The sequence below is a fragment of the Anolis carolinensis genome, unplaced genomic scaffold (assembly GCF_035594765.1).
Source record: "Anolis carolinensis isolate JA03-04 unplaced genomic scaffold, rAnoCar3.1.pri scaffold_7, whole genome shotgun sequence".
Classification (NCBI taxonomy): domain Eukaryota; kingdom Metazoa; phylum Chordata; class Lepidosauria; order Squamata; family Dactyloidae; genus Anolis; species Anolis carolinensis.
This window is the reverse complement of record NW_026943818.1, coordinates 16,884,829-16,912,678: the sequence shown is the minus strand read 5'-3', so window position 1 is coordinate 16,912,678 and position 27,850 is coordinate 16,884,829. Positions and strand designations below refer to the sequence as shown.

The 27,850-nt window shown below is 41.4% G+C and overlaps 1 protein-coding gene across 2 annotated transcripts in view; it reads right to left on the bottom strand.

Moving 5' to 3' along the window:
* cltc (clathrin heavy chain) overlaps window positions 1-27,850 on the bottom strand; it is an 89,152-nt gene that overhangs the window by 35,574 nt on the left and 25,728 nt on the right. For both annotated transcript variants that reach the window (XM_008120440.3, XM_003227277.4), the window contains exons 3-12: window positions 23,929-24,197; window positions 21,373-21,534; window positions 13,809-13,922; window positions 11,897-12,070; window positions 6,529-6,726; window positions 4,970-5,170; window positions 3,404-3,556; window positions 3,192-3,314; window positions 883-1,020; window positions 597-761 (exon numbers count right to left, since the gene is read on the bottom strand). In XM_008120440.3, the coding sequence (XP_008118647.1) occupies window positions 597-761; window positions 883-1,020; window positions 3,192-3,314; window positions 3,404-3,556; window positions 4,970-5,170; window positions 6,529-6,726; window positions 11,897-12,070; window positions 13,809-13,922; window positions 21,373-21,534; window positions 23,929-24,197 (1,697 nt within the window). The remainder of the gene's footprint in view (window positions 1-596; window positions 762-882; window positions 1,021-3,191; window positions 3,315-3,403; window positions 3,557-4,969; window positions 5,171-6,528; window positions 6,727-11,896; window positions 12,071-13,808; window positions 13,923-21,372; window positions 21,535-23,928; window positions 24,198-27,850) is intronic.

Below are 27,850 nucleotides of genomic sequence, written 5' to 3'. Positions count from 1 at the left end.
CAAGATTATATTATAAGCATAGTACAATACTGGTAATAAATTACTATATTGTACTGTATCAATATATTGTAATATTATTAGTAATGTTACATGTAAAATATAATATATAATTAATATTATTATATTGTATTATTAGTATTATATCATATTACAATATAATATTATGAATATATGTATATACAATATGTTATAATTATTATATATTATTGTAAATTATATTTTGTGTGTGTGTGTGTGTGTGTGTGTGTATATATATATATATATATATATATATATAAAAAACACACACATATATATATGTGTGTGTGTGAATATATACATACATATATATACATATATATGTAAGCTGCCCTGAGTCCCCTTTGAGAAGATAGAGGCGGGGTATAAAAATAAAGTTATTATTATTATTATTATTATTATTATTATTATTATTACATCATTAATTTATCAATCAAAATGTATAAGTATACGTTCTTTCCTCCTTTTACAATATCTTAAGACATATCATATTATGTTTGTGTTTTCAAATATATTACAACTTGTACCCTTGGTTCACTGAATAAAGTTGGAGCGTACTAGATGTGGAGGCCGCGTACCTCAGGGTTGAGAAGATGAGTGTGAACGACGGCACGCTTGATATCGTACAAGTCGGTGAAGTGTTCCAGGGCTCGCTGGAGGAGGCCAGCCTTCTCGCACAGCTGGGCAATGTGGGCCCGGTCGTAGTGAGTGAACATCTGGTTGCCCAAGATGGCATCCGCAACCTGGAACAGAAGATTCGTTTGAGCCCACTTTTCACATGTACCTGAAGACTTCAGCCAAGCGCTTCTGTGCTGAAACCCCACCTGAAGATTCCCAGGCCCCTTCAAGAGCACCAGAGCCTACCTGGGGGGCATGCATGAGGTTCATTTCAAGCAAGCGGGTCTGCAGAGGGCCCTCGGAGGGGCGGTTGTTTTTGAGGGCGTCCAACAAGAACGCTGTACACTGCTGAATCAGGTTGTACTCCATGAACACATCCACAATCTGCACCAAAAAAAAAGGGACAACATAATTGATTGAGAGTCCTTCCCACATCAGGTGACTAGAGGCAGAGGAATCAAGCTCTGCATCAACTATAATAATAATAATAATAATAATAATAATAATAATAATAATCCATTGTTTCCATGGATGATGATGATGATTATTATTATTATTTGGAAACAATAGACATTGACAAAGTTACGATCTGTCAACTGCAAAAGGCCACCCTACTGGGATCTGCGCACATCATCTGAAAATACATCACACAGTCCTAGACACTTGGGAAGTGTTCGACTTGTGATTTTGTGATACGAAATCCAGCATGTCTATCTTATTTGCTGTGTCATACAATAATAATCATAATCATAATATTAATAATAAGGAACCCCAGTGACGCAGTGGGTTAAACCACTGAGCGGCTGAATTTGCTGACTGAAAGGTTGCCAGTTCGAATTTGAGAAGTGGAATGAGCTCCTACTATTAGCCCCAGCTTCTGCCAACCTAGCAGTTCAAAAACATGCAAATGTGAGTAGATCAATAGGTATAACTTCTGCGGGAAGGTAATGGTGCTCCATGCAGTCATGGCCTAGGACAGTGATGGCCAACCTATGACACGCGTGTCAGCACTGACACGCCTAGCCATTTTTGCTGACACGCTACTGTGTGCAGATTGAGTGGATGACTAATGTCTTTTGTGGCCAAATTTGGTGTGATTTGGTCCAGTGGTTTTGTTGTTTACTCCAAGGGAATTATGCACATTACATACATACATACACACACACACACACATATATATATTATATTATTCTATTATTATTGTAGTATATTATTCTATAATTACTATTATATCATTATTATATTATTCATTATTCATGACTACATTGAAACTACAACCGAGAGAAATCAGCGTGGTAACTGCATAGATTGTTGTACATGGAAATAATGGTAGTAAATAGTTTTTGATTTATTAAATACAGTTATATATTACAATTATATATTTTTGTTATTTAAACTATATATATTGTGAAATTATGCGGGTTTTTTCTCTCGAAGTGACACACCACCCAAGTCATGCTAGGTTTTTTTGGTGAATTTTGACACACCAAGTGCAAAAGGTTGCCCATCATTGACCTAGGAGGTGTCTACGGACAACGCCGGCTCTTGACTTAGAAATGGAGATGAGGACTGGCTAAATAAAGTATGGGAAATAAAGGACATGGGCCAATTAACGTTCTTATTGAAAAAGAACACTGGCAAGGGGGTAAAAAAGACCGACTGGTCAGCATTTGAAGAACATATGAAGACGAAGTACAATCCTTAAGAGAAAAAATAAAATTAAAACCTTTACAAACAAAAGGGAGAATTATAAACAAGTAGACTCGAAGAAAAATGAACAGGAATAAGAGATGAATGGAAGCTCAATACCTTTTTCCCCCCTTTTTTTCTCTTTTTTTCTTTTTTACAATCTTTCTTTTCCAAACTTTCCTATAAATAATGTTCCCACTCTTCCGTTGTACAAATATTAAGAAAATCTTTAAGAAAAAGTATTTTTAAAAAAGAAAGAAATGGGGATGAGCACCAACCCCAGAGTTGGACACAACTGGACTTAATGTCCAGTTTACTTTAATAATAATAACAACAACAATAATAAAGCATTATTTATATACCGCTTGATCTTCTCAATGTGGTCTCCAACATAGGTAAAATATTCAATTATGCAATAAATAAAATCATAATAACACACCAACATAATTACTATTAACACAACATACTCATTTAGAGTTAAAACCAGCTTCAGTGCTAATCCAATGGGTAAAATTCAAATTGCCAGTGGACAAAATTTCAGGCTGGGCCTAGACAACTGCAAGAGGCTGGGCAGGGCTTGTGCACTTGTGCAACTATACAGGTACTAACCATCTAAACACTGAAATGTGATGAAAAGTTCCCAAACTGGACAAGACGTAGCACTCTTTGTTTGAATCCTTATTTTTCATGAAGGTTACATAGCACAATACATAGCACAGGCTCCTAAAGCTGCTACATCAGATACTGGGGAGCTTCTCAAGTTTCAAAAGAAATCAAATATCTACAAACAGATGGAGTAGAGTTGATCTTCACCAGTCTATGGCAGGCAGCTATCAATAACCAGACTTTCTCTATGTTTTACTTACTTGGGTGATATCTGCAAGGGGCTCTTCATCCTGAACCAGCATTTGGGCAAACTGCTGTCCTTGGTCTGGGCTGATCCGCATAACGTTCCTCAGGAGAAAGATCCAGTCGGGAGTGTAGCCAACCTAGGACAAAAAATATGCCCGTGCACCAATTAGGATTTGGATCTCCAACCTCCGCCTAAAGCAACTACAATCTCAGACCAACCAGTCACCTTTTTGGCATAGAGCACAATCTTCTGGACTTGTCCTGTTTCAGCAAAACACTGGATAACTTTGTTGGGGACGTTGGCTCTCAGGTAGACGCTCAGAGCCAGCGTTGGATCCACAGATTTCACCAGATCTCCCAGTTCTTCTGAGCATTCCAGCTGTGTTGAGACAAACATATATTCCTATAATTATATACCTAAAACGGTGTGCTACATTGCCTGCTGTACCCAACAAACTGAAGAGATATTATGCAGTGTCGCAGCACTGATATCTGCCATGACAATGATGAAATTTGGACCAATTTATAACTTGAGCACTCATGAATGCCAATACATAAATAAGACTATTGCAGGGTTGTTGTATGTCTTTCGGGCTGTGTGGCCATGTTCCAGAAGCATTCTCTCCTGACGTTTCGCCCACATCTATGGCAGGCATCCTCAGAGGTTGTGAGGTCTGTTGGAAACTAGGCAAGTGGGGTTTATATACGTGTGGAATGATATCCAGGGTAGGAGACTAGACTTTTTGAAGGCCAGCTTGGTGTGGAAGTTCGACTAATAATAATAATAATAATAAATATTGACCTAGCCCTCTCCTTCACAGTAGATCTATATTATCCTTCAAATAATAATTGAAGTTACTGTTAGAGGTTCAGAAATATCTAGACTTCTTGGAGGCCAGCCTGGACTAATAATAATAATAATAATAATTATTATTATTATTATTATTATTATTATTATTATTATTATTGGATACCTCCTAGGAAATCAATATGCCGCTGTTTGAATAATCCCCATCACAAATACCGCCTTTGTTCTGGGGCTCAAATAATACTTATAATAGGGCTGCTGTGAGTCTTTCGGGCTGTATGGCTGTGTTCCCGAAGCATTCTCTCCTGACGTTTCGCCCACATCTATGGCAGGCATCCTCAGAGGTTGTGAGGTACAGTAGAGTCTCACTTATCCAACACTCGCTTATCCAGCGTTCTGGATTATCCAACGCATTTTTGTAGTCAATGTTTTCAATATATCGTGATATTTTGGTGCTAAATTCGTAAATACAGTAATTACTACATAGCATTACTGTGTATTGAACTACTTTTTCTGCCAAATTTGTTGTATAACATGATGTTTTGGTGCTTAATTTGTAAATCATGACCTAATTTAATGTTTAATAGACTTTCCCTTAATCTGTCCTTATTATCCAACATATTCGCTTATCTGACGTTCTGCCGGCCCGTTTATGTTGGATAAGTGAGACTCTACTGTATATCCTATAGAGTTGTTGTATGTATTCCGGGCTGCCTGGCCATGTTCCAGAAGTATTCTCTCCTGACGTTTCGCCCACATCTATGTCTGGAACATGGCCACAAAGCCCGAAAGACATACAACCCTGTGATCCCGGCCATGAAAGCCTTCGACAACACATTAAGATTATTGCAGTTTGGACTTGATGCCTACAGCTTGACCAACTCTGCTAGACAGAAAGCATGTCATTTCTGCTATTGGTAACCACTAAGCCATAGTCCCTCAAATATAACTAGTTCTCGCCCTCAGAATCCCAGCCTATTGTACCTTATCTTCCTTCAACCATTTCTCCAGGAGCTGCTTGCGTCCCTGCTGGAGGACCGGCCGGCAGAGCTCCAAGGACTCATACTTGTTCAGCTGCCCTTGGTCGAGTAGGATCCCAAAATACTGAAGCAGGGGAGAGGTCTGGCCCGGCTGCGCTGGGACACTCTGGAACCGGCGGATGGTGTCTGGCGTACGCAATATTCCCTTGAAGAAGAAGAGGCGGATAATATTCATTCACAGATCCCTTTACGGCACCAAAAAGAGAGTTCAGTCCTCCCAACAGCTCATCATTCGTCATTTCCTGTTGCAAATAGCAACTTTCTACAAGCCTCCTATACTAGTTGTTTGTTATGTATTTAATTGTGATTGTCGCCTATGCTGTGTGTTTGTATTGGTATTATTCATTTATTTACTTATTTACTTACTACATTTATATCCCGCTCTTCTCACCCCGAAGGGGACTCAGAGCGGCTTACAAATCAAATGTACATACAATATATTACATTAGCATAGCACAATATAAGCATTAAATTACTATATTGCACCATATCATTATATGGTAATATTATTAGTAATATTACATTTAATATATAATATAGAAGTAATATTATTATATTGTATTATTATTTGTATAATATTGTATTACATTACAATATTATTATCAATATTATATTATTATATTATATATTTATAAATTATTGTATATCACTTTTCCATATAAGTGGGCTTATACAAGCTTTGGAGAATTCCTATGAGTTCATAAAAAAGTGGATTTTTCTAAATATTTGTTCATTTTTTATTTTTGGTGAGGTTACTGATTACTATGAATGGTTTTAAATGTGTTGTTAATTTTATTGATTGTTTGGCATTGAATTTTGCCGGGTGTGGTAAACCGCCTTGAGTCCCCTCGGGCGAGAAAGGCAGGGTAAAAATATTGTAAATAAAAAATAAATAATCTTTGTATAATGTTTTTATTAACTATTTAATGTAACTGTGTTGTTTGATTTTATTGAATTCTATTTTGGGTATTGAATTTTGCCGACTCCTGAAAGCTGCCTTGAGTCCCTCCGGATGAGAAAGGCAGGGTAAAAATGTTGTAAATAAAATAAAAATAAATAAGCTTTGTATAATGTTTTTATTAAGTATTTAATTGATGTAGCTGTGTTGTTTGATTTTACTGAATTCTATTTTGGGTATTGAATTTTGCCAACCCCTGTAAACCGCCTTGAGTCCCTCCGGAGGAGAAAGGCAGGGTCAAAATGTTGTAAGTAAATAAATAAAGGCGTTCGGTTTTGTGCCATCCTCTAACTGACCAGCTCTGTCAATTCCTTCCTCAGTTCAGCTCATCTATCACTGACTGATAGAATGGCATCTGTGGAGAGAGTGTTTAGTTCACTGTCCCAAGATGCGTCCAATCTAAACTTGGACAGAGAGGAAGGAAGAATAAAGAGTAAAAAGATGACCTGGTTGTCTGAGTTATGTATTACTAGGCTTAGGTTGCTGATCAGTTACAAAGGGTTCCAGGGCCCAGAGAGAGTTGCTCCACAATCCATTGTTCATACCTTGGGGGCATTTGCTGCCACTTTTGCCGCTTCCGAATAGCTCCCTTGGGCAAAAAGGGCATTGAATTTTCGGGCAAAGAGTTCTTCGGCACCAGCCAGGTTGTTACGGACGGCCATCCGCAGCGCCAGGTCGGGGTTCTGCAACACGTTGGTGATGTACGGGATGATGTTCTCTTCCTCGACACACACCGAGAGGACCTGAGCGGGAGGCAGAGAAAGGAGTTTTATTTATTTGTTTACTACATTTATATCTCACTCTTCTCACCCCGAAGGGGATTCAGAGCGGCTTACAAATCAAATGTACATACAATATATTATTAGCACAGCACAATATAAACATTAAATTACTATACTGTACTATGTCATTATTTTCTGTTTTGAGTTCTATCAACTTGCTAAGAAGACAAAGCTATAATCTAGAACTATTCTCTATCTCTCAATTTATGTATATCTATCTATCTATCTATCTATCTATCTATCTATCTATATCTATATCTATATCTAAAAATGGTAAGAATTTCCCCTTGACATGAAGTCTATTAGAGTCTATCTCTGGGGGTTGGTGCTCATCTCCATTTCTAAGACAAAGAGTCAGCATTATCCGTAGACACCTCCTAGGTCATGTGTTCATTGGCATGACTGCATGGGGCGCCGTCACCTTCCTGCCTGAGCAGTACCTATTGATCTACTCACATTTGCATTTTTTTGAGCTGCTAGGTTGGCAGAAGCTGGGGCTAACAATGGGAGCTCACCTAGCACCGTGGATTCGAACCGCCGACCTTTCAGTCAGCAAGCTCTGCAGCTCAGTGGTGTGTGTGTGTGTGTGTGTGTGTGTGTGTGTATATATATATATATATATATATACACACACATACACACACACACACACACACACATACACACACACATATACATACAGTAGAGTCTCACTTATCCAAGCTAAACGGGCCAGCAGAAGCTTGGATAAGCGAATATCTTGGATAATAAGGAGGGATTAAGGAAAAGCCTATTAAACATCAAATTAGGTTATGGTTTTACAAATTAAGCACCAAAACATCATGTTATACAACAAATTTAACAGAAAAGGTAGTTCAATATGCAGTAATGTTATGTTGTAATTACTGTATTTACGAATTTAGCACCAAAATATCACGATATATTGAAAACATTGACTACAAAAATGGCTTGGATAAGCCAGAGGCTTGGATAAGGGAGGCTTGGATAAGTGAGAATCTATATCACACACATACATATACATATATTCAGAGCTAGCCCTAGCATTACAACAAATCAGACAGCAAGCCTCTGGTGCCAAGAGCAGCAAATGACTAGTTATTACATTTCTGATGCAAGTAAAAGGAGCCTGTGGGTTTTTCCCTGTCTCTATGACAAAATAATAATAATAATAATAATAATAATAATAATAATAATAATTAAAATTATTAGTACTATATTTGTATCCAAAAAAGGAACCTAATAAAGTGGTAAGCTTTGGTATCAGGCATTGATTCTGGCAGGGAGGTGGGATGCCATATCGCAGAATGGCTTAGGATGGCATGCGCAGAGTTAAAAGAAGGTGAAGCCACTTTGTGTGTAGAATTCCTGTGAGTCAGCGAAGGGTTGCTTCTTCTTCCGTGAGAAAGTCGTGCCTCGCTGATCTCCGGGAGGATGACTGCCATGCCAACAGCCCTGAATCATCCATGGCTGCTCATAAGCGCACAGTGCCCCAAACGGGGACATCAGATGTATGCGTGCACTCCTTGGGCTTTGCTCATGGCGCTTGCCATCCAAGTCAGATATACATATCCAATAGCTTTCAAAGGCATGCACATAATGGGCGACGACAATGACTGCCGACCCATACACACCTAGATGCTGTTTAACTACAACTTCCAGAATCTCTCCCTACTGGCCATGTTGGGAGCTGAAGTCCAACCATGTTCAGAGAACACAAGGTTAAGAATCACTGTCCCAGAATATTTGTAGATCTAAGTATTCACCATAGCAGAACTGGATGAACTGCAGCTGAACACACATACTCAGAAGGGACACAAATCAGGAGCAACCAGAGTAGTAGTAGTAGTAATAATAATAATAATAATAATAGTAATAGAAGAATAGAAGATCCAGACTGACAAAGTTCTGGAACACAACACACCAGACATCACAGTTGTGGAAAAGAACAAGGTTTGGATCATGGATGTCTCCATCCCAGGTGACAGTCGCATTGATGAAAAACAACAGGAAAAACTCAGCTGCTATCAGGACCTCAAGATTGAACTGCAAAGACTCTGGCAGAAACCAGTGCAGGTGGTCCCAGTGGTGATGGGCACACTGGGTGCCGTGCCAAAAGATCTCAGCCGGCATTTGGAAACAATAGACATTGACAAAATTACGATCTGCCAGCTGCAAAAAGGCCACCCGACTGGGATCTGCGCGCATCATCCGAAAATACATCACACAGTCCTAGACACTTGGGAAGTGTTTGACTTGTGATTTTGTGATACAAAATCCAGCATGTCTATCTTGTTTGCTGTGTCATACAATAAAATAATAATAATAATAATAATAATAATAATAATAATAATAATAATAATAATAGGCCACCCTACTGGGATCTGCGCGCATCATCCGAAAATACATCACACAGTCCTAGACACTTGGGAAGTGTTTGACTTGTGATTTTGTGATACAAAATCCAGCATGTCTATCTTGTTTGCTGTGTCATACAATAAAATAATAATAATAATAATAATAATAATAATAATAATAATAATAATAATAATAGGCCACCCTACTGGGATCTGCGCGCGTCATCCGAAAATACATCACACAGTCCTAGACACTTGGGAAGTGTTTGACTTGTGATTTTGTGATACGAAATCCAGCATATCTATCTTGTTTGCTGTGTCATACAATAATAATAATAATAAGAATAATAATAAGAATAATAGGCCACCCTACTGGGATCTGCGCGCATCATCCGAAAATACATCACACAGTCCTACACACTTGGGAAGTGTTTGACTTGTGATTTTGTGATACGAAATCCAGCATATAGATCTCGTTTGCTGTGTCATACTACATCTTTGTGTCAATAATAATAATAATAATAATAATAATAATAATAATAATAATAATAATAATAATTTTTGTACCCCGCCTCCATCTCGGGGCGGCTAACATGGGGTAATTACAATAGAACAAAATAAAATACATACATAAACCGGCCAGGACCTTCACTCAAGTATAAGCCAAGGGAGGCCTCTTCAGCCCTAAAAAGGGGCTGAGAAACCCGGCTTATACTCAAGTATATACGGTATTTGCAATGCTGAATCAGCTCTTCAACCTCAAACCCAATTCATAAGGGACCCCAGCTCTGCAGCGGAACACCTGCTTTGCAAACTCAATGGCTCAGATTTAATTCCTTGCAATTCCATTTAAAAATCTCAGACAGGGAAAGAGTTCTGCCAGAATGGATGATACTGACCTAGACTGGCAATCCTCTGGTCTGATATAAAACAACCAGCTCAAGCTTTTACACCCAAAGAAAGTCCTGATGCTGCCACTTACCAGATCATTCAACCAGCTGCCAAGAGAGGCTTTTTGTAGCCAGAGCAGCTTAGCAGCAGATTAGCACAATCCCGGGAGAAGGATGCTAGCTATTTGAGAAAGGGTTTGTTTTTTAATCTGAAAAGAATTCCAGCAATAACAAAAGAAAGACTGCACTTAAGACTGCGACAACCAAAACCATAACTCCTTCCACTTGAGTCATTTTGTGTTCATTCTGGAACTTAAACACAACTTTCCTATGACTTGCCTAAGATCATCTAGTAGGATCCCATGGCTAAGCAGGAACTTGAACCTCTCATATATACTTGAGTATAAGCCGACCCGAATATAAGCACCTAATTTTACCACAAAAAAACTGGGAAAACATTGACTCCAGTATAAGCCGAGAGTGGTAAATTTCAGAAATAAAGATACCAATAAAATTACATTAATTGAGGCATCAGTAGGTTAAATGTTTTTGAATATTTACATAAAACTCAAAATTAAGATAAGACTGTCCAACTCTGTTCAAATCATTATTCTCATTATTACATTATTCAATGTAATTCTGCTTATGTATCCTTTTAACAATAATAGAGTAAAATAATACATGTAATAATAATAATAATAAATATAGGAAAATAATGCATGTAATAATAAACAGAGTAAAATAATAAATGCAATAATAATAATAATAATATCAGAGTGAAATAATAAATGTAATAATACAGTAGAGTCTCACTTATCCAACACTCACTTATCCAACATTCTGGATTATCCAATGCATTTTTGTAGTCAATGTTTTTACGAATTTTGGTGCTAAATTCGTAAATACAGTAATTACTACAGAGCATTACTGTGTATTGAACTACTTTTCCTGTCAAATTTGTTGTATAACATGATGTTTTGGTGCTTAATTTGTAAAATCATAACCTAATTTGACGTTTAATAGGCTTTGCTTTATTATCCAACATATTTGCTTATCCATCATTATGCCAGCCCGTTTATGTTGGATAAGTGAGACTCTACTGTAATAATAATAATAATAATAGAATAAAATAAATGTAATAGTAGCAACAGTAATAGAGAAAAATAATAAATGTACCATATATTCTCGAGTATAAGCCGAGGGGAGCTTTTTCAGTCTTAAAAAAGGGCTGAAAAACTAGGCTTATACCCGAGTACATACAGTAATTCTCCTAGTGTTCTAGTCCCAATATTTATTTATTTATTTACAGCATTTATATTCCGCCCTTCTCACCCCGAAGGGGACTCAGGGTGGATCACATTACACATATAGGCAAACATTCAATGCCTTTTAACATAGAAGAAAGACAAGACAAACATAGGCTCCGAGCGGGCCTCGAACTCATGACCTCCTGGTCAGAGTGATTCATTGCAGCTGGCTTGCTCTCCAGCCTGCGCCACAGCCCGGGCCTATAGTCAAACCACTACAACATGCCAGCTTAACATGGCTAGTAGTAAAGGATTATGGAAGTGAAAAGTGGCATTCGACACATGACAGCCATGTAGAGAACTCAAAGCAATAATCTCTTCTAACTAAAAAGATCTCCCAAGGTCAGCGGTGTTAAATATTGCCAATAGAAGACCGGACAGCATTCCTGTCCCTTTTTCTGAACTTTCACCTACTGATCCACAAATACAACTCAAATGCTTCCTAGCATTAACAGCAAGCAAAATAGCATTCAAGGGACGAGAGTTAAGCACACGCTCCCCATTTACAAGTCGGAGTTTGAGAAATGCAGATTATTTATCCAGTTATTTACACTGCTCCATAATGCTATGTTTTCCTTACCTGTCCTTTTCTGTTGACCCCAATGATTCCAGCCGTGGCTTCGTGAGGAGCAGTGACAAAGATGGTCTCGCCACTAATCCGGTTCATATAGATGCAGGTGCCTGTTTCAAGGTCATAGAGATGGATGTAACCGTATTTGGTGATCAAGAAGACCACGTCGTGCTTTTCACTAATCTGCAGGAAAGAAGAGTGAAAACAGAGTTGAGGCCTCCCATGTGTGCACATAAACGCTCAAACACAAGATTCTAGCTGCAGTCGAAAAGTATTCACAAGTAGCCTTTAATGTATAATACTAGTTCAAATATCCCATCTATATACAGGGTGTTTGAAAAAGAACTCCCTATTCACCATTTAATTTAAATGGTGAATAGGGAGTTCTTTTTCAAACAACCCGTATATAAAAATGTACTGTGCACAATTCCCATGGAGTAAACAACAAAACCACCGGACCAAATCACACCAAATTTGGCCACAAAAGACATAGTCATCCAGTCTATGTCTTTCCATCAAAAAGCCCTATAATATTAGGTCCCAATTACAGAAAACCCCCCAAAACAAAAAAATTACAAACCGCGCATGCGCAGAGGTGCCCCTGGAAACTTGGCGACGTTAGCCAGGTGGGTGGGGCTTCAACGTGTGACTGAGCAGAACTATCCATATTCCAGACAGGAAACAACCAGAGCTAGCTAACACCTCCCAACAAAGGATTCCCGCTAAGAGTTGTTGTTATTATTATTATTGGGTTCCTGGGAACCATCAAAATGAACAAAACCTGTCAGACAGCATTAAAAAAAACTCTACTATCTGGACAGTAAATAAGGAACAACACTCTGAAAATAAGGGTATTCCAGACAGGAAACAACCAGAGCCAGCTAACACCTCCAAACAAAGGATTCCCCTGAAGGAGGAAACAACCATACTTTGAAGCTGCAAGTCCATTCAATGCTAATCAAGGTGACTAAATACAATATTCATACTTATCTCCACAAACAAAAACCCACTTAGGATGACGCCACAGCAACGCGTGGCTGGGCACAGCTAGTTTTGTATAAAATTAAAGCCTTCAAGTTGGTTGTGAGGATGGTCAAGTAGCAATAATAATAATAATAATAATAATAATAATAATAATAATAATAAATAAAGATCTCAGCCGGCATTTGGAAACAATAGGCATTGACAAAATTACGATCTGCCAACTGCAAAAGGCCACCCTACTGGGATCTGCGTGCATCATCCAAAAATACATCACACAGTCCTAAACACTTGGGAAGTGTTCGACTTGTGATTTTGTGATAAAAAATCCAGCATGTCTTTCTTGTTTGCTGTGTCATACAATAAAATATTATTATTATTATTATTATTATTATTATTATTATTATTATTAATATCCTGCCACCATCTCCCAGAGGGACTCAGGGCGGCTCACAAAACACTCAAAGTGTGACACTAAAATACAAAATACAACGATGGCCTATTACCACCTTGAAAAAAGATGCTGGGAAATGGGGCATTGTAAACATTCTAGTTGAGATTAAATCTGAAATTGGACACAGTACATTATCCATTAGTACTTTGTTTTTGTTTTATTCCAACTCACTAACGGGGCTATCCTCTGGCAATAATTATAAATAGGTTGGAATGATTCAAGGGGCAAGGAGCTTCAGTAAGTCACCAGCCGCCTTCCGTGCACTCCTTGTAAAAGCCAAAAATACCTGAACTTTTGTTCTATAAAAGGGAAGGCTAAGCAGCAATTAAAGGCAGCTTACAATGTCAAATCCAAGGCTTGAGAGCAGGCAGCATTAGCTTGTTGAGCATTGGGAAATGATGGAGCTAAAACCACCTAAACTCAAATTGTTTCTATATGCACACACACACATCAAGAGTGACATGCAAACTTAATCTGATATCATACCTGCATGGCAACCGGGAAGTCATTCTGTGCTTCGGGTGGGAAGAAGACATCCACTGCCTTTTTGGGAAAGGGCTGGTTTCCGGTGGGGGGTGTGCCAACCTCGATGATATGCAACTGCATGGAAAGAGATCAGATGGATGGAAATCTTTAGCTTTTCTTTAAAAAGTAAGAAGAGACACGGTTTCATTCAAGCGAAACAAGCAAGGCAGCAACTAGCCTCAGGGTTCACCCCCTTTTTAAGGTTCTCCCCCATGATCTTATAGCACTTTAACTCCCACCATGTTTACAAGTCTTACTTAGTGCATGTTATGATTGAGCCTCATGGCTCTGTTACTGACAGACGTGGGCGTAAGACTCCTCGAGAGTCAGATACTCTCGAGGAGCGAGAGAGAAAAAGACTGCGAGACATATTTGCAGCACCATCTGACGAAGAATCTTTCGAAGGGTTTACGGAGAGAATGGAGGAGGGGCTGGTTAGCTCAGAGGAGGATGAGATGGATTGGACTCGGGTGAGGGAGGAATTGGGTGCCACTGGCCATGATGGGACAGAAGATGAATGGGGACCTTCAGGATTAGACCCATGGCTTAGCTGGAGGGATGGGACGGGATCCACAGCTGGAGATGCTGTTGGGCGTAGTCAGAGGTGTTCCAGCTCTGACGAGGAAAGTGATGAGGAAACGCCCGGGTTAAGGAGGACAGCTGACAGTGATGAAGATTTGTAACTGGCATAAAATGGGGCTTGGGAGCAATTGCAAATTGCGTCGGGCAAGGTAATCTGGGCAAACGCTTGGGATCCGTGTGTGTGTGGGACGCTTCCCTGAAGACTTGTGTGCTTTCCTGTGCTGAGACGTAAGTTGATTGGAATCCAGGGTCAGACGGCGGGAGGGATTGTGTGGGCATTTGTTTGTGCAAACCTGTGCTTACTCTTATGAGACCTTGACCTTCCGTCGTCTTTCTGACGGACGCCATTAAAAAGTTTATTGCAGCAATAAACCCGTCAGGAAGACGATGGATGAGTTAAGAGCCAAAGTAGACCAATTGCAAACGGCCTTTACCGTAAGCCAAACAGCTTTTGCTGTGAAAGGACATGTTTTGACTCCTGAACGCTTTGACGGAACCAGGTGCAAGTTGCCAACCTTTTTGGCACAAGTGGAGCTTTATTTTTCTCAGCTCAGTGCTCATGCTTTTCCTACTGACACTAGCAAGGTGGCTTTTATTTTGAGTTTGTTGACCGGTCCCGCAGGACAATGGGCCACTAATTTAATTTTGGGAAATGACCCAGTCAAGGACAATTTAAATAATTTCAAAAAATTGTTAACTGATACTTTTGGGGATCCTCTCCGCACGGAGAACGCTGGGTGGGCTCTGTATCGGTTGAAACAGGGAAAGGGGACTGTTTTGGATTACTTAAATAAGTTTAACCTGTATCGCCACCAGCTGGATTGGGGGGAAAATGCATTCATGCTTTTATTTACTGCCGGGTTAAGTGATATGCTCCAGGATGAATTAGCACGCTTGGAGCCGGCTGAAAGCTGGGACGCCTTAGTAGCTAAGGTGCTGCGTTTAGACGCAAGGTTCGAGGCTCGTAAACACTCAAAAGCAATGTGTGCGCCACCCATGCATATTACCAGGGCACCTGTGGTGATGGGGGAAGAGCCCATGGAGCTTGGGGTCTTTAAAAAGCTGTCTACAGAGGAAAAGAGCCGTAGGAGGCAGCTGGGCTTGTGTTTGTACTGTGGGAATGCTGGGCATTTTGCCAAAAATTGTAATGTGAAACCTTCCCAGCTTTCGGGAAAAGGCCAGCCCTAGTGCGACGTGAGTCCAACGCACTAGGGCTCCTCAAGCAGTCAACTGAGGGGAGGAAGCATGTTTTCGTACCCATTACATTATCTGTTGGGGGAAGGGAACTTGTTTCTACTCTGGCACTGCTGGACTCAGGAGCTACAGTCTCCTATGTAGATATTGAGTTTGCTAAGAAGCATGGCATTCCTAAAGTGCGCAAGGCATGCGACGTGTGGGTGGAAGGAGCAGATGGGAGACTGCTGGAGACTGGGGTGGTTAACCAGGAAACCTCAGCAGTAACGTGGGAGGTGCAGGGAGTAACGGGAACGTTTGTGTGGGATATTACGAGCTTGCCTAGATATGATGTGATCCTGGGGATGGATTGGCTAGCTGTAGTAAACCCACAAGTGGATTGGGCAACACGTAAAGTGATCTTAAAGAGGCAGGATTGTTGCACTCTAAACGTTACTCATGCTGATATGGAGGGAGTGCCTGCTGAGTATGGGGAGTTCTCTGATGTATTTTGTAAAAGAGAAGCGGACAAATTACCACCGCACAGGCCATATGATTGCGCCATCAAGTTGGCAGAAGGTGCGAAACTGCCAGCAGGGAGGCTGTATGCCTTGACTGTACCGGAAAGGCAAGCTTTGCGGGAGTTTCTAGATGAAAATTTAGCCAAGGGGTTTATTCGCCCATCTAGTTCTCCAACTGCGGCACCAGTATTCTTTGTAGCCAAAAAGACTGGGGAACTTAGGCTGGTCTGCGACTATCGGATCCTAAACAAATACACCATTCGGGATAGGTACCCGCTCCCTTTAATCTCGGAACTGTTATCAAGGGTGCAAGGGGCTAAGGTCTTTACCAAGCTTGACCTGCGGGGGGCCTATAACCTAATCCGTATACGGGAAGGGGATGAATGGAAGACGGCATTTAACACGTGTTTCGGATGCCACGAGTTCCGAGTCATGCCTTTTGGGCTTTGTAATGCTCCTGCGGTCTTCCAGAGGTTCATGAACGATGTGTTCAGGGACCTAATTGACCAATTTTTAGTGATTTATTTGGATGATATCTTGATTTTTTCTAAGGACGAGAAAGAACATCGTCAACATGTCAAGCAGGTTCTGCACCGACTGCGGGCTAATGGGCTTTTCGCCAAAGCTTCCAAGTGCGTCTTTCATGTGCCTGAAGTGGAGTTCCTAGGTCATGTAGTGTCAGGTAGGGAACTTAAAATGGACCCACATAAGGTTGACGCCGTCAACTCATGGCAGGAGCTGAAGACTAAGAAGGATGTACAAAGGTTCTTAGGTTTTGCTAATTACTACCGGGAGTTTATTCCGAATTTTGCAAAGCTCACGGTACCTTTGACGCAGCTTCTGCGCAAGAAACAGCCATTTGTGTGGGGGCGGGAAGCTCACGAGGCGTTTCTACAACTTAAGTCTAGTTTTCAATCGGACAACATACTAACCCATCCTGATGTTGACAAACCGTTCGTGGTAGAAGCGGACGCTTCTAGCTACGCGTTGGGGGCTGTATTGTCTCAGAAGGATTCCTCAGGGACCTTGCGTCCCTGTGGATTTTACTCGCGGCAACTAACACCCTTCGAGCAGAACTATACCATATGGGAGAAGGAGTTGTTGGCGATTAAGGTGGCGTTTGAGGTGTGGCGGCACTGGCTTGAAGGGGCACGGCACCAGATCGTGGTCAGATCTGATCACAAGAACTTAGAGCACTTGCAAACAGCAAAGAAGTTAAACCAGCGTCAAATCCGATGGGCTTTGTTTTTCTCCAGGTTTAACTTCAAGGTGCAGTTCGTAGAGGGGAAGGCAAACTTGCGGGCCGATGCTTTATCCCGCAAGCCGGAGTTTAAGACCAATGAGCAGGTTGTATGTCAGACCATCTTGCCTACTGCCTCTCTGTGTGTTGTAGATAATGAGCTCGGGTTACATGACCAGATCCTTGAGGCTCAGAGGGATGATGTGTGGACACAGGAGCAACTGATGCTGCTCTCAGCAGGTAACCGTACCATACTGCCGCATCTACAAGATCAAGACGGAGTATTGGTACGCAGGGGACAGGTCTACGTACCAGTGGGGGCCCTCAGGTTGGAGGTGATTAGAGCCCACCATGACGAACCCATGGCTGGGCACTTTGGCAGATTCAAGACCGTGCAGCTCATTACCAGGAGCTATTGGTGGCCAAAGATGCGGCAAGACATTCTGCGCTTTTGCGACAGCTGCGCCGTTTGCCAGCAGAGTAAGACGCCTGTTGGGCGCCCTAGAGGGTTGTTGTCGTCTTTACCTGTTCCGGACAGGCCATGGCAAATCATTTCCATGGATTTTATTTCAGATTTGCCTAAGTCTGGGGGTTATACTTGTATTTGGGTGGTGGTGGATTTATTTAGTAAACTGGCTCATTTTATTCCTTGTTCAACCATTCCGGCGGCCCCTACGTTGGCCTTACTATTTACTAAGCACATCTATCGTTTGCACGGAGCACCCGAGGTGATTATTTCAGATAGGGCTCCGCAATTTGTGTCACGCTTTTGGAAACATTTCCATGAGTGCTTGGGGACTAAGTTAAACGTGTCTTCAGCTTTCCATCCGCAAACGGATGGACAGTCGGAACGGGTTAATGGGCTCTTAGAGCAATACCTGCGTTGTTTTTGTTTAGATCAACCCACGGCTTGGGTGAAGTGGTTACCGGTGGCGGAATTTGCTTATAACAATGCGGTGCACACGTCTAGTCAGCATACGCCATTTGAGCTAACTTATGGTTTTCACCCACGGGGAGGTGTGGCGCCGTCGACCAATGTGGTCTCTTCGGACCCTGTGTACCGCTCTTCGGAAATGGCTGCACTGCATGATGTTGCCCGTCGCTTACTGTTGGAAGCTAAGGCAACGCAGAAGACTCAGGCTGACCGCCACAGGCAGGCAGGGGAGGAGTTGGAAGAAGGGGATTTGGTGTGGTTATCTTCCAAACATATTAAACAGGCTGGGGGAAAGTTTGCGCCTCGGTATTTGGGTCCCTTTCCTATCGTTAAAAAGATTTCTTCCGTTGCGTTTCGTTTGCGTTTACCGTCTAGTTTAAAGGTCCATCCAGTCTTTCATCGTTCGCTGTTGAAACTTGATACCTCTAGTCGTCGTGGTGCTATAGCGGAGGGTATCACTGCCACTTCTCCGCCATCGGGGGAGGAGGCCTTTGTGAGAGGGGATAGTGTTATGATTGAGCCTCATGGCTCTGTTACTGACAGACGTGGGCGTAAGACTCCTCGAGAGTCAGATACTCTCGAGGAGCGAGAGAGAAAAAGACTGCGAGACATATTTGCAGCACCATCTGACGAAGAATCTTTCGAAGGGTTTACGGAGAGAATGGAGGAGGGGCTGGTTAGCTCAGAGGAGGATGAGATGGATTGGACTCGGGTGAGGGAGGAATTGGGTGCCACTGGCCATGATGGGACAGAAGATGAATGGGGACCTTCAGGATTAGACCCATGGCTTAGCTGGAGGGATGGGACGGGATCCACAGCTGGAGATGCTGTTGGGCGTAGTCAGAGGTGTTCCAGCTCTGACGAGGAAAGTGATGAGGAAACGCCCGGGTTAAGGAGGACAGCTGACAGTGATGAAGATTTGTAACTGGCATAAAATGGGGCTTGGGAGCAATTGCAAATTGCGTCGGGCAAGGTAATCTGGGCAAACGCTTGGGATCCGTGTGTGTGTGGGACGCTTCCCTGAAGACTTGTGTGCTTTCCTGTGCTGAGACGTAAGTTGATTGGAATCCAGGGTCAGACGGCGGGAGGGATTGTGTGGGCATTTGTTTGTGCAAACCTGTGCTTACTCTTATTAGCTTGACCTTCCGTCGTCTTTCTGACGGACGCCATCTCCTGCTTTGAGAACCCGGACTGAACTGACCACGGCTTGTCTTCCCCCCTTCTTGGACTTGGAAAAACTACAAACGTCTGCTTCTGGCTTTGATCTTCGGAACGGAACTGGTCTACTCTACTGCTAAAATCCCTGGCTGCGTCTGCTCGTGTTGGAGATCCTGTCTGCTGTGTGTGTGTGTGGGAGCGACGCAAGTTACTCTAAACTCAGTGTTGGCAGCAGAGAGGAATCTGCTGCCAATTAGTTGCATTCCTTGTATCTTTTGTTCCTTGCCTTTCGTTTTGTTTATACCCAGGCTGAAGAAAGCAGTTTGTTTTTACCCGGATTAAACTCCGGTTTAATCCGGTTTATCTTTTGAACATTTACTTTTGTCCCTTTTTGCTCCTAAAGGCAAAAATTGCCTGGCCCTTGTGTTTTTACGGGCATTTTTGAGTTCTGTAATCTAATAAACTCTGTTACTTTGAATCTTGTGGCGTTCTGTCCTTGACAGTGCACTTTTGCCCAGTTCATTTGTATGAGTCTATTGCTGTATTTTGACTTGTGTTTTATTAATGGTTGGCATTTTATTTTATGTCTTTGTAATTTTCATTTGCGCGTTGTTCGGTACTTTGGAAAAGCAAACACTGATAAGGGAGGGTAAGATGAGAGATAAATCTATATATATATATATAAAAGAGTGATGGCATCACGGCGACCCACAAAACAACAAAACTACAGGCACCCCAACCTCGAAATTTGACAACACAACCCATCATCCACGCCTCTAGGTTGATACAACAAAAAGAAAAGAAAAATAAAGTCCTAATTAGAGAGAGAGGAATAATTGCTTTTAGCCAATTGCTGCCAGTTAGAAGGCTAAGCTCCTCCAATTTGGTCTCCTAGCAACCCAATAAAAAATAATAAAAAACACTAAAAAATAATTTAAGACACTAAAAATTAATACAATACAATAATAAAATATAATAAATAAAAAGATAACTCACAATAAAATAAATTAAAAAAATACAAATAACATCAAATAAAAATTACACAACAATTTTTAACCAATACCACCACCACTTTGCCACAGCAACGCGTGGCCGGGCACAGCTAGTCTATATATATATATAAAAGAGTGATGGCATCACGGCGACCCACAAAACAACAAAACTACAGGCCCCCCAACCTCGAAATTTGACAACACAACCCATCATCCACGCCTCTAGGTTGATACAACAAAAAGAAAAGAAAAATAAAGTCCTAATTAGAGAGAGAGGAAGAATTGCTTTTAGCCAATTGCTGCCAGTTAGAAGGCTAAGCCCCTCCAACTTGGTCTCCTAGCAACCCAATAAAAAAAATTAAAAACACTAAAAAAAATTAAAAAAACTAAAAAGATAATACAATAAAATACTATAATAACAGAAAATAACTAAAAATAATACAAGAAAATAATAAAATATAATAAATAAAAAGATAACTTACAATAAAATTAATTAAAAAATACAAATAACGTCAAATAAAAATTACACAACAATTTTTAACCAATACCACCACCACTTTGCCACAGCAACGCGTGGCCGGGCACAGCTAGTATGTCATATATTGCAAGCAAAGGCCCCCAGGCTTGATCCGATTATAAGCCGGGGAAGGCTTTTTCAGCACAGAAAAAGGGCTGAAAAACTCAGCTTATCTTTGATTATATACGGTAATTTAAAATCTTGCATGGTCTCTTGACACTCTGGCTAGTCCCCAATATTATAAAGATATTATTCAATTGTGGATTTAGAGCTTTCCCCTTCTCTGACCATCACTTAGATTTAATTTGTCTGTCTATCACAGCTCGACAACGTTAGCTTAAACGCTTGAAGCCAAATACTTCTCCAGCCCCAAATGGGTTGAAGGGTTGTTCTGACTCAAAGGCTTACCTTGCCTCCAGCTTGTCCTCGGACCGCAAAGCAGAAAAGGGTGGACTCTTCAGCATTGCCCTCCATCTTGAACTGTGCGAAGCTAGCGGCATGGCCCTCGATCGGCTGGGACACTTTCCTATCTACAGAATAAAGCTGCATGGCTCCTACTACACGGTTTTGCTTGAATAAAGAAGGGGGTGGGGAGAGGCATCCAGGCATGATCAAACGTTAGCAACTCTTTTACAACAATCACAACCTCAAATTACAGTTAAAAACAGTTAAGTGCAAGTCTAGGCAAAAACTGCAAAGATGAACAATGAAATGGAGTTCAGAATGCTCTTTGATGGCAGGTGAACTAGAAATCCACGCAACTGCAACTCCCAAATGTCCATGTCTATTTTCTCCAAACTCCACCAATGTTCAAATGTGGGTGTAACGAAGTGTGATTTTTTAAGTTTACAGATGTCATGTTTAATTGTGTTTTAAAAGGGTCAATATTTCAGTTACTCTGCACTCATGAGTTGGTTGCCATGGAGAAGTGGGCGGAGCCAACTGCCGTTTTGGTGGAGAAGTGCAGCTTTAAAAAAAGAAGCAGTTAGTCTGTGCCCTGATGAGGTACAGTGAAGACTGACCCTCAGTTGAAGGGATCAGGGAGACTCAAATGATTACTTTTGAGTCAATTTAAAGTAAGTTTGGTGACTTATTTTAAGGGAGTCTGTCTCCTGATGAGGAACAGATAATCTGTGATTGTAATTCACAGGTGACTGCAGTTTAGAGCAGTAAAGAAGTGACATTTTAAGAAGTTTGAAACACCTCATTCTAGCTTTGCAACTGTTAACCAAAGTGCCTCTAAAGAGAAAGTTACTGTAACCATTAAGCTTTGTGCCAGAATAAACGTGTTATTGTTCTTTTAAACATCTCAGCTTCTGTCATATATAGATAGATATATATTACCATCAGAAACAAACAACAAGAAGAAAAACAAAAAATTAAAAGGTCTCCTCTCTAAGTAGTTAGTGGCTATATCGTCCCATAGTGGTGGTAAGCATGGATAATCCCCTTTACAACTGGTGGCCGCATTATAAACATCTTTACAAGTGGTGGCAGTGGTTATAACATAATAATATAAATTAAATAAACATTCCGACGTTTCTTCCCCACAATGGGCATATTGAGTATTCGTGCCTGCCTTCCCTGTAATTTCTTAACAGCCCCACTGTTGATGCTCACTAAGTATTTTCTGAATGTTATTTTATTGTTATTGTTTTAATTATATATGCTGTTGTTGTCTTGAATTATCTGTTGATCGGGCTTGGTCCCCATGCGAACCGCTCTGAGTCCCCTCACGGAGATAGAAGCGGGTTATAAATAAGGATTGTTATTATTATTATTATTATTATTATTATTATTATTAACAAAAGACAGTGAAGCCCAGAATCCTTGATGGAAGAAAATCGCTCTAGAAACTCTCTCTCATGGTGCATTCTACCTAGTCATTATCTTACAATCTAAGAGCTTGGGCTTAAGTCACTAAATCTGCAAATTGCCCTGGGCACTTTGAGTGAAAGGGTTATCTATACACATAATTATGTGTATGTGTATATGTGGCACGGGTGTCCGCTCACATAGACAGCCTCTGGCCTCCATAAACAGGCTATAGTTCCCAGTGCTGAGGAGCCACCAGAATATTGAAGGTTACAGGGAGCACATCCCAGTATTCCTTTCTCTCCCAATTTGCATGAGCCCGCCCACTGCCTCTCCCTTAACCCTTTCCTACCCTTTCCTACGACACACAGCAAACAGAGGAATTGATCAGCAACTGAACATACTAGAGAGAGGTTTGGGGAGATTTCACTATGATTTATAGGAGTTGAAGGGAATGGGATGTATAGTTCACCTGCAATCTAAGAGCACTCTGAACCCCACCAACGATGGACCTGGAAATAACTTGACACACAGACCCAACATTGCATACTGGCAGTGTTTGGGGGGTGACTGACCCTGACATCCAAGAGTTATAGTTCACCCTGAACCAATCTGATGACGGATTTGGCACACAAATTCAACATGGCAAACCGGGAATACTGGTGGACTTTGGAGGTGATTGACCCTTATCTCTGGGAGTTATAGTTCACCAGTATTCCATGAGCCCTACCAATGACGGATCTGGACCACACAGACCCAACGCTACCATCTTGGGGTGACTGACCTTGGCATCAGAGAGTTGTAGTTCACCCGTATTCAGAGAACACGGAACCCAGCAAGTGACGGATCTGGACCAAACTTGGCACACAGAACCAACATAGCCAAATGGGCATACAGGCAGGGTTTCTGGCAATTGTAGTTCACCCTTACCAAACTTAAGTGATTTTGCCTAACATCCCAAAACAGACAGTGGCTTCTCCTAATAACCCAGGTCCCCAAGCAAAAGAGAATTTGCTGCTCCTTGTAGCTCAAAATGTAAAAATGAATCGACAACCACATTTGTGCCCTGGCCATTTTGCAGAGGTACTCGCTCCAATCACTTGAACGTTCACACTTACTGGGCTAGGCCAACACAGACCAGAACTTTACCTGTGCAGATATACCAGTCAAAAGCAACCATTTCTGCTTAGCATCAGTACGGTAGTTGATTATCTGGCAGCCGGCAAGACTAGAGTGGCGATCAAACATTTTGACTGGCTGGGACTCTCCTTCCATGCTCCAGTGGTAGACAGCATTGTCGGTCACTAGCGCAACCGTGTTCAGAGAGATCCATTTCCAAAAGGTGACATCGTCAGTCATGGTATGAGCCTTCATTTTGCTCTTCATTTCAATGTTAAAGATCTGGAGAGTCTTCCCAGCTGTAGGTACGATCACAGACCAGTTAGATGACTCAAAGTGCCAAATTTTAATTATGAGAACTATGATGAGTGGTTAAAACACCTAATTCCATGGAACATTATCATGCATGTGTTTGGCTGTTAAAAATTCCTAGTAGCCAATAGGCTTCAGTGGTTTTGTTTATTTTAACCAGACACCAACATTCCTCAAGCCACGTCGATGAATCTACACAAATTCAATTTAACAGAACCAATTGCTGAATTGGTTGTGGCTCTTCGGCCAGGTACTGCAAACATCGGTTTTCATTCACAACAACATTGTGATATTCAACACTCATGCTGAGTTACTCATCCTTAACCCGAGCAGATGAGGAAATGCTCGCCCGAGAAGATCAAGTACACCAAGGCATACAACGGCAATACCACGCACATTGACATCTGTCTCTAGTACTAGGTACATGGAGGAACACAAGGCGGCTTTCCACAGGGTCAAAAAACAGCGGTCACGAAGTGGGCACTCTTGTCGGGTCAAGTGGTAGCTTGGTTTAAGACACGAGTAAACACGGAGCAAGGTTTCTCCTGCTGCGTTTCGCAGACTAAACGTGCACTAAACACAGAGCGTGGGAAGACGACAGAACACAAACAACCACCAGGCAAGTGGAGAGGGAAGGAAAAGTAGAGGAATAGTTCAAGTCATCAAGGAGTCCGGGATCACCTGTCCAAAGTGTCAAAGTCAGACATCAGTGAGCACAAATGGATCAGGGTGGTGCTCTTGAGGGCTTGGAGACCCGGGTTAAGGGAACCAGAGTTCGTTTATGCCTGGCTTGGCCATTCAATTCACTCAATGGACTTTGAGACCACGTCTCCACACTGGCTAAGACACCTGTCAGTATTAGGATAAAATGGTAAAGTCCCATCTGAACGGCTCTCCATTTCTGGGAACGAGGGGGGACTACAAATGGCATAAAATACTAACAAGCAAGACCCTACAGCAGGGCTCCTCAAACTTTTTAAGTGGAGGGCCGATTCACAGCCCCTCAGACTGTTGGGGGGGGGCGGGGGGGCGGACTAGGATGAAATAGTAAAAAATTAGGGTTGTTGTTGTTGTGTGCCTTCAGGTCATTTGAGACTTAGGTCAACCCTAAGTCTAAAGTTTAGGACAGAGGACAGGTAAATTACCTTGGAGGGCCGCATCCGGCCCATGGGCCTTAGTTTGGGGACCCCTGATCTAGTCCCCTGATCTCATAAGACCATAGGTAAGCAAAGAGATCTTCAAAGACCATCTAGACAGTCTCATAGCTCCATAGGTAAGGAAAGTGATCTCCAAAAGCCATCTAGATGGTCTCATAAAGCCGTAGCTGTGCAAAGAGACCTTCAAAGACCATCTAGACGATCTCATATGACCATAGGTAAGGAAAGAGACCTCCAAAAGCCATCTAGATGGTCTCATAAAGCTGTAGCTAAGCAAGGAGACCTTCAAAGACCATCTAGACAGTCTCATAGGACCATAGGTAAGGAAAGGGACCTCCAAAAGCCATCTAGATGGTCTCATAAAGCCGTAGTTAAGCAAAGAGACCTCCAAAGACCATCTAGACGGTCTCATAGGACCATAGGTAAGGAAAGGGACCTCCAAAAGCCATCTAGATGGTCTCATAAAGCCGTAGTTAAGCAAAGAGACCTCCAAAGACCATGTAGACGGTCTCATAGGACCATAGGTAAGGAAAGTGACCTCCAAAAGCCACCTAGATGGTCTCATAAAGCCGTAACTAAGCAAAGAGACCTCCAAAGACCAGGTAGACTTAGGTCAACCCTAAGTCTAAAGTTTAGGACAGGGGCCAGGTCAATGACCTTGGAGGGCCGCATCTGGCCCATGGGCCTTAGTTTGGGGACCCCTGCCCTACATGAAGGAATTACTTCTCTACACGTAGTTCTTAGACTGGGTTAGCAAATGCTTAGTATCAAGAGTACTGTCAAAGCAAGACAAGATTAGGATGGGAAAAAAATACGGACAAGATGCCTGCTTATAATTCTCCTGAGCAAGAAAATAAGTTTTAAAGGAGAGCAAGAAACCAAATCAAAGGACATGGAGCCCTTTCCCCTTACTAAAAGCAGATCATCTGAACTGCCATCTAGCACTGACCAAAGCAAAAAAGATGGCTTAGCATTTTATGTCAATTCCCAGAAAGAGAGGTTTCCCAGGAAAAAAACTCCTCAAAGAAAAAAATAGAACTAGCAAAGACTAAGAAGGCTGGGTTGTTGTGTGTTTTCCGGGGTGTCTGGCCATGTTCCAGAAGCATTCTCTCCTGACGTTTCGCCCATATCTATGGCAGGCATCCTCAGAGGTTGTGAGGTCTGCTGGAAACTAGACAGCAACTCATGCAAACCTTCAACACCAAGAAGGCTGTAAATATGAGGAGTTTAGAAGCAAAAATTCTTGTCAAGCAGCTGGGAGAGACAATAGGTAATAGACATTACTAACCCATTGTATTTTCAAAAACCTTAATTCCAAGAGGGACACAAAACAGAGAAACTATGCAGGTTGGACTTTCAAAGCTATTGCGAATGAAGTTTCAGGGTTAAAGGCTAAGCTAAAGGCTAAGACTCTACTCTGATGAACAGCCTTGAGACAACAGGTTAGACTTGCTTTCGAAAAGGAGGCGGGAGGAGAAGGGAGCAAGGAGGGCGGGGAAAACCCAAGAGTAGTTCCAGTTGTGGTTGCTTTCATTTTACAATCTTGGATTTCGGGATGACAGTAATCCAAGACACATTCTCTGTTTGAAAGCCAGACTATCGCTTCATTTCTGTCCCGTACTATTACATGAAAAGCAAAAAATAATACAGCCAGTTATGAAATTGTAAGAGTCTCGGTCCTGTTTATAAAAAGCTTGATGCACTGCATTTTTGGTTCATTTTGATTTTCTGCAAGAGGAATTTTGAGATTGAATTGACCGAATATAGGCCTTTACTTCTCCACCTCGATTACTCAGTGTGCCCCGGTAAGCCGTTAAGCTGCTAAGCCTTTTGCATTCTCTTTTCATAAAACAGGACAAACACAAATACAATCTGAAAACGGAGGTAAACTCACCATCTGCACACACAAGAAAGCATTAGAAAGTGTGACAAAAATAGTGATACAACATTAAAGCCGTCAGAAGAGGGCGGGGAAAATAGGAAGCTATTGTAATGAGACAGTCAAGAGTTTAGTTTCTCCCCCATAGAAAGAAATATGACAATATGTTAGATTTAATGGAGGCAGATGAAGCATGGGGTGAGTTTATATTAGAGGGAATACTGTATATACTTGAGTTTAAGCCTTTTTTAGGACTGAAAAAGAAAACCTCCTCAGCTTATATTCAGGTGCGGGTCCTGGTGGGCTTATATTCAGGTTGGCTTATACTCAAGTATATATGGTATATTTATTATTTTTCTCTATTATTATTGGTATTGTTACATTTATTATTTTACTCTATTAATTATTATTACTACATTTATTATTTTACTCTATTGTTGTTGCCCCATGTAAGCCGCCCTGAGTCCCCGCGGGGAGATGGTGGCGGGGTATAAAGTTTTATTATTATTATTATTATTTATTTTACTCTATTTTTATCATTATTAATACATTTATTATTTTACTCTATTATTACATTTATTATTTTACTGCATTTATTATTATT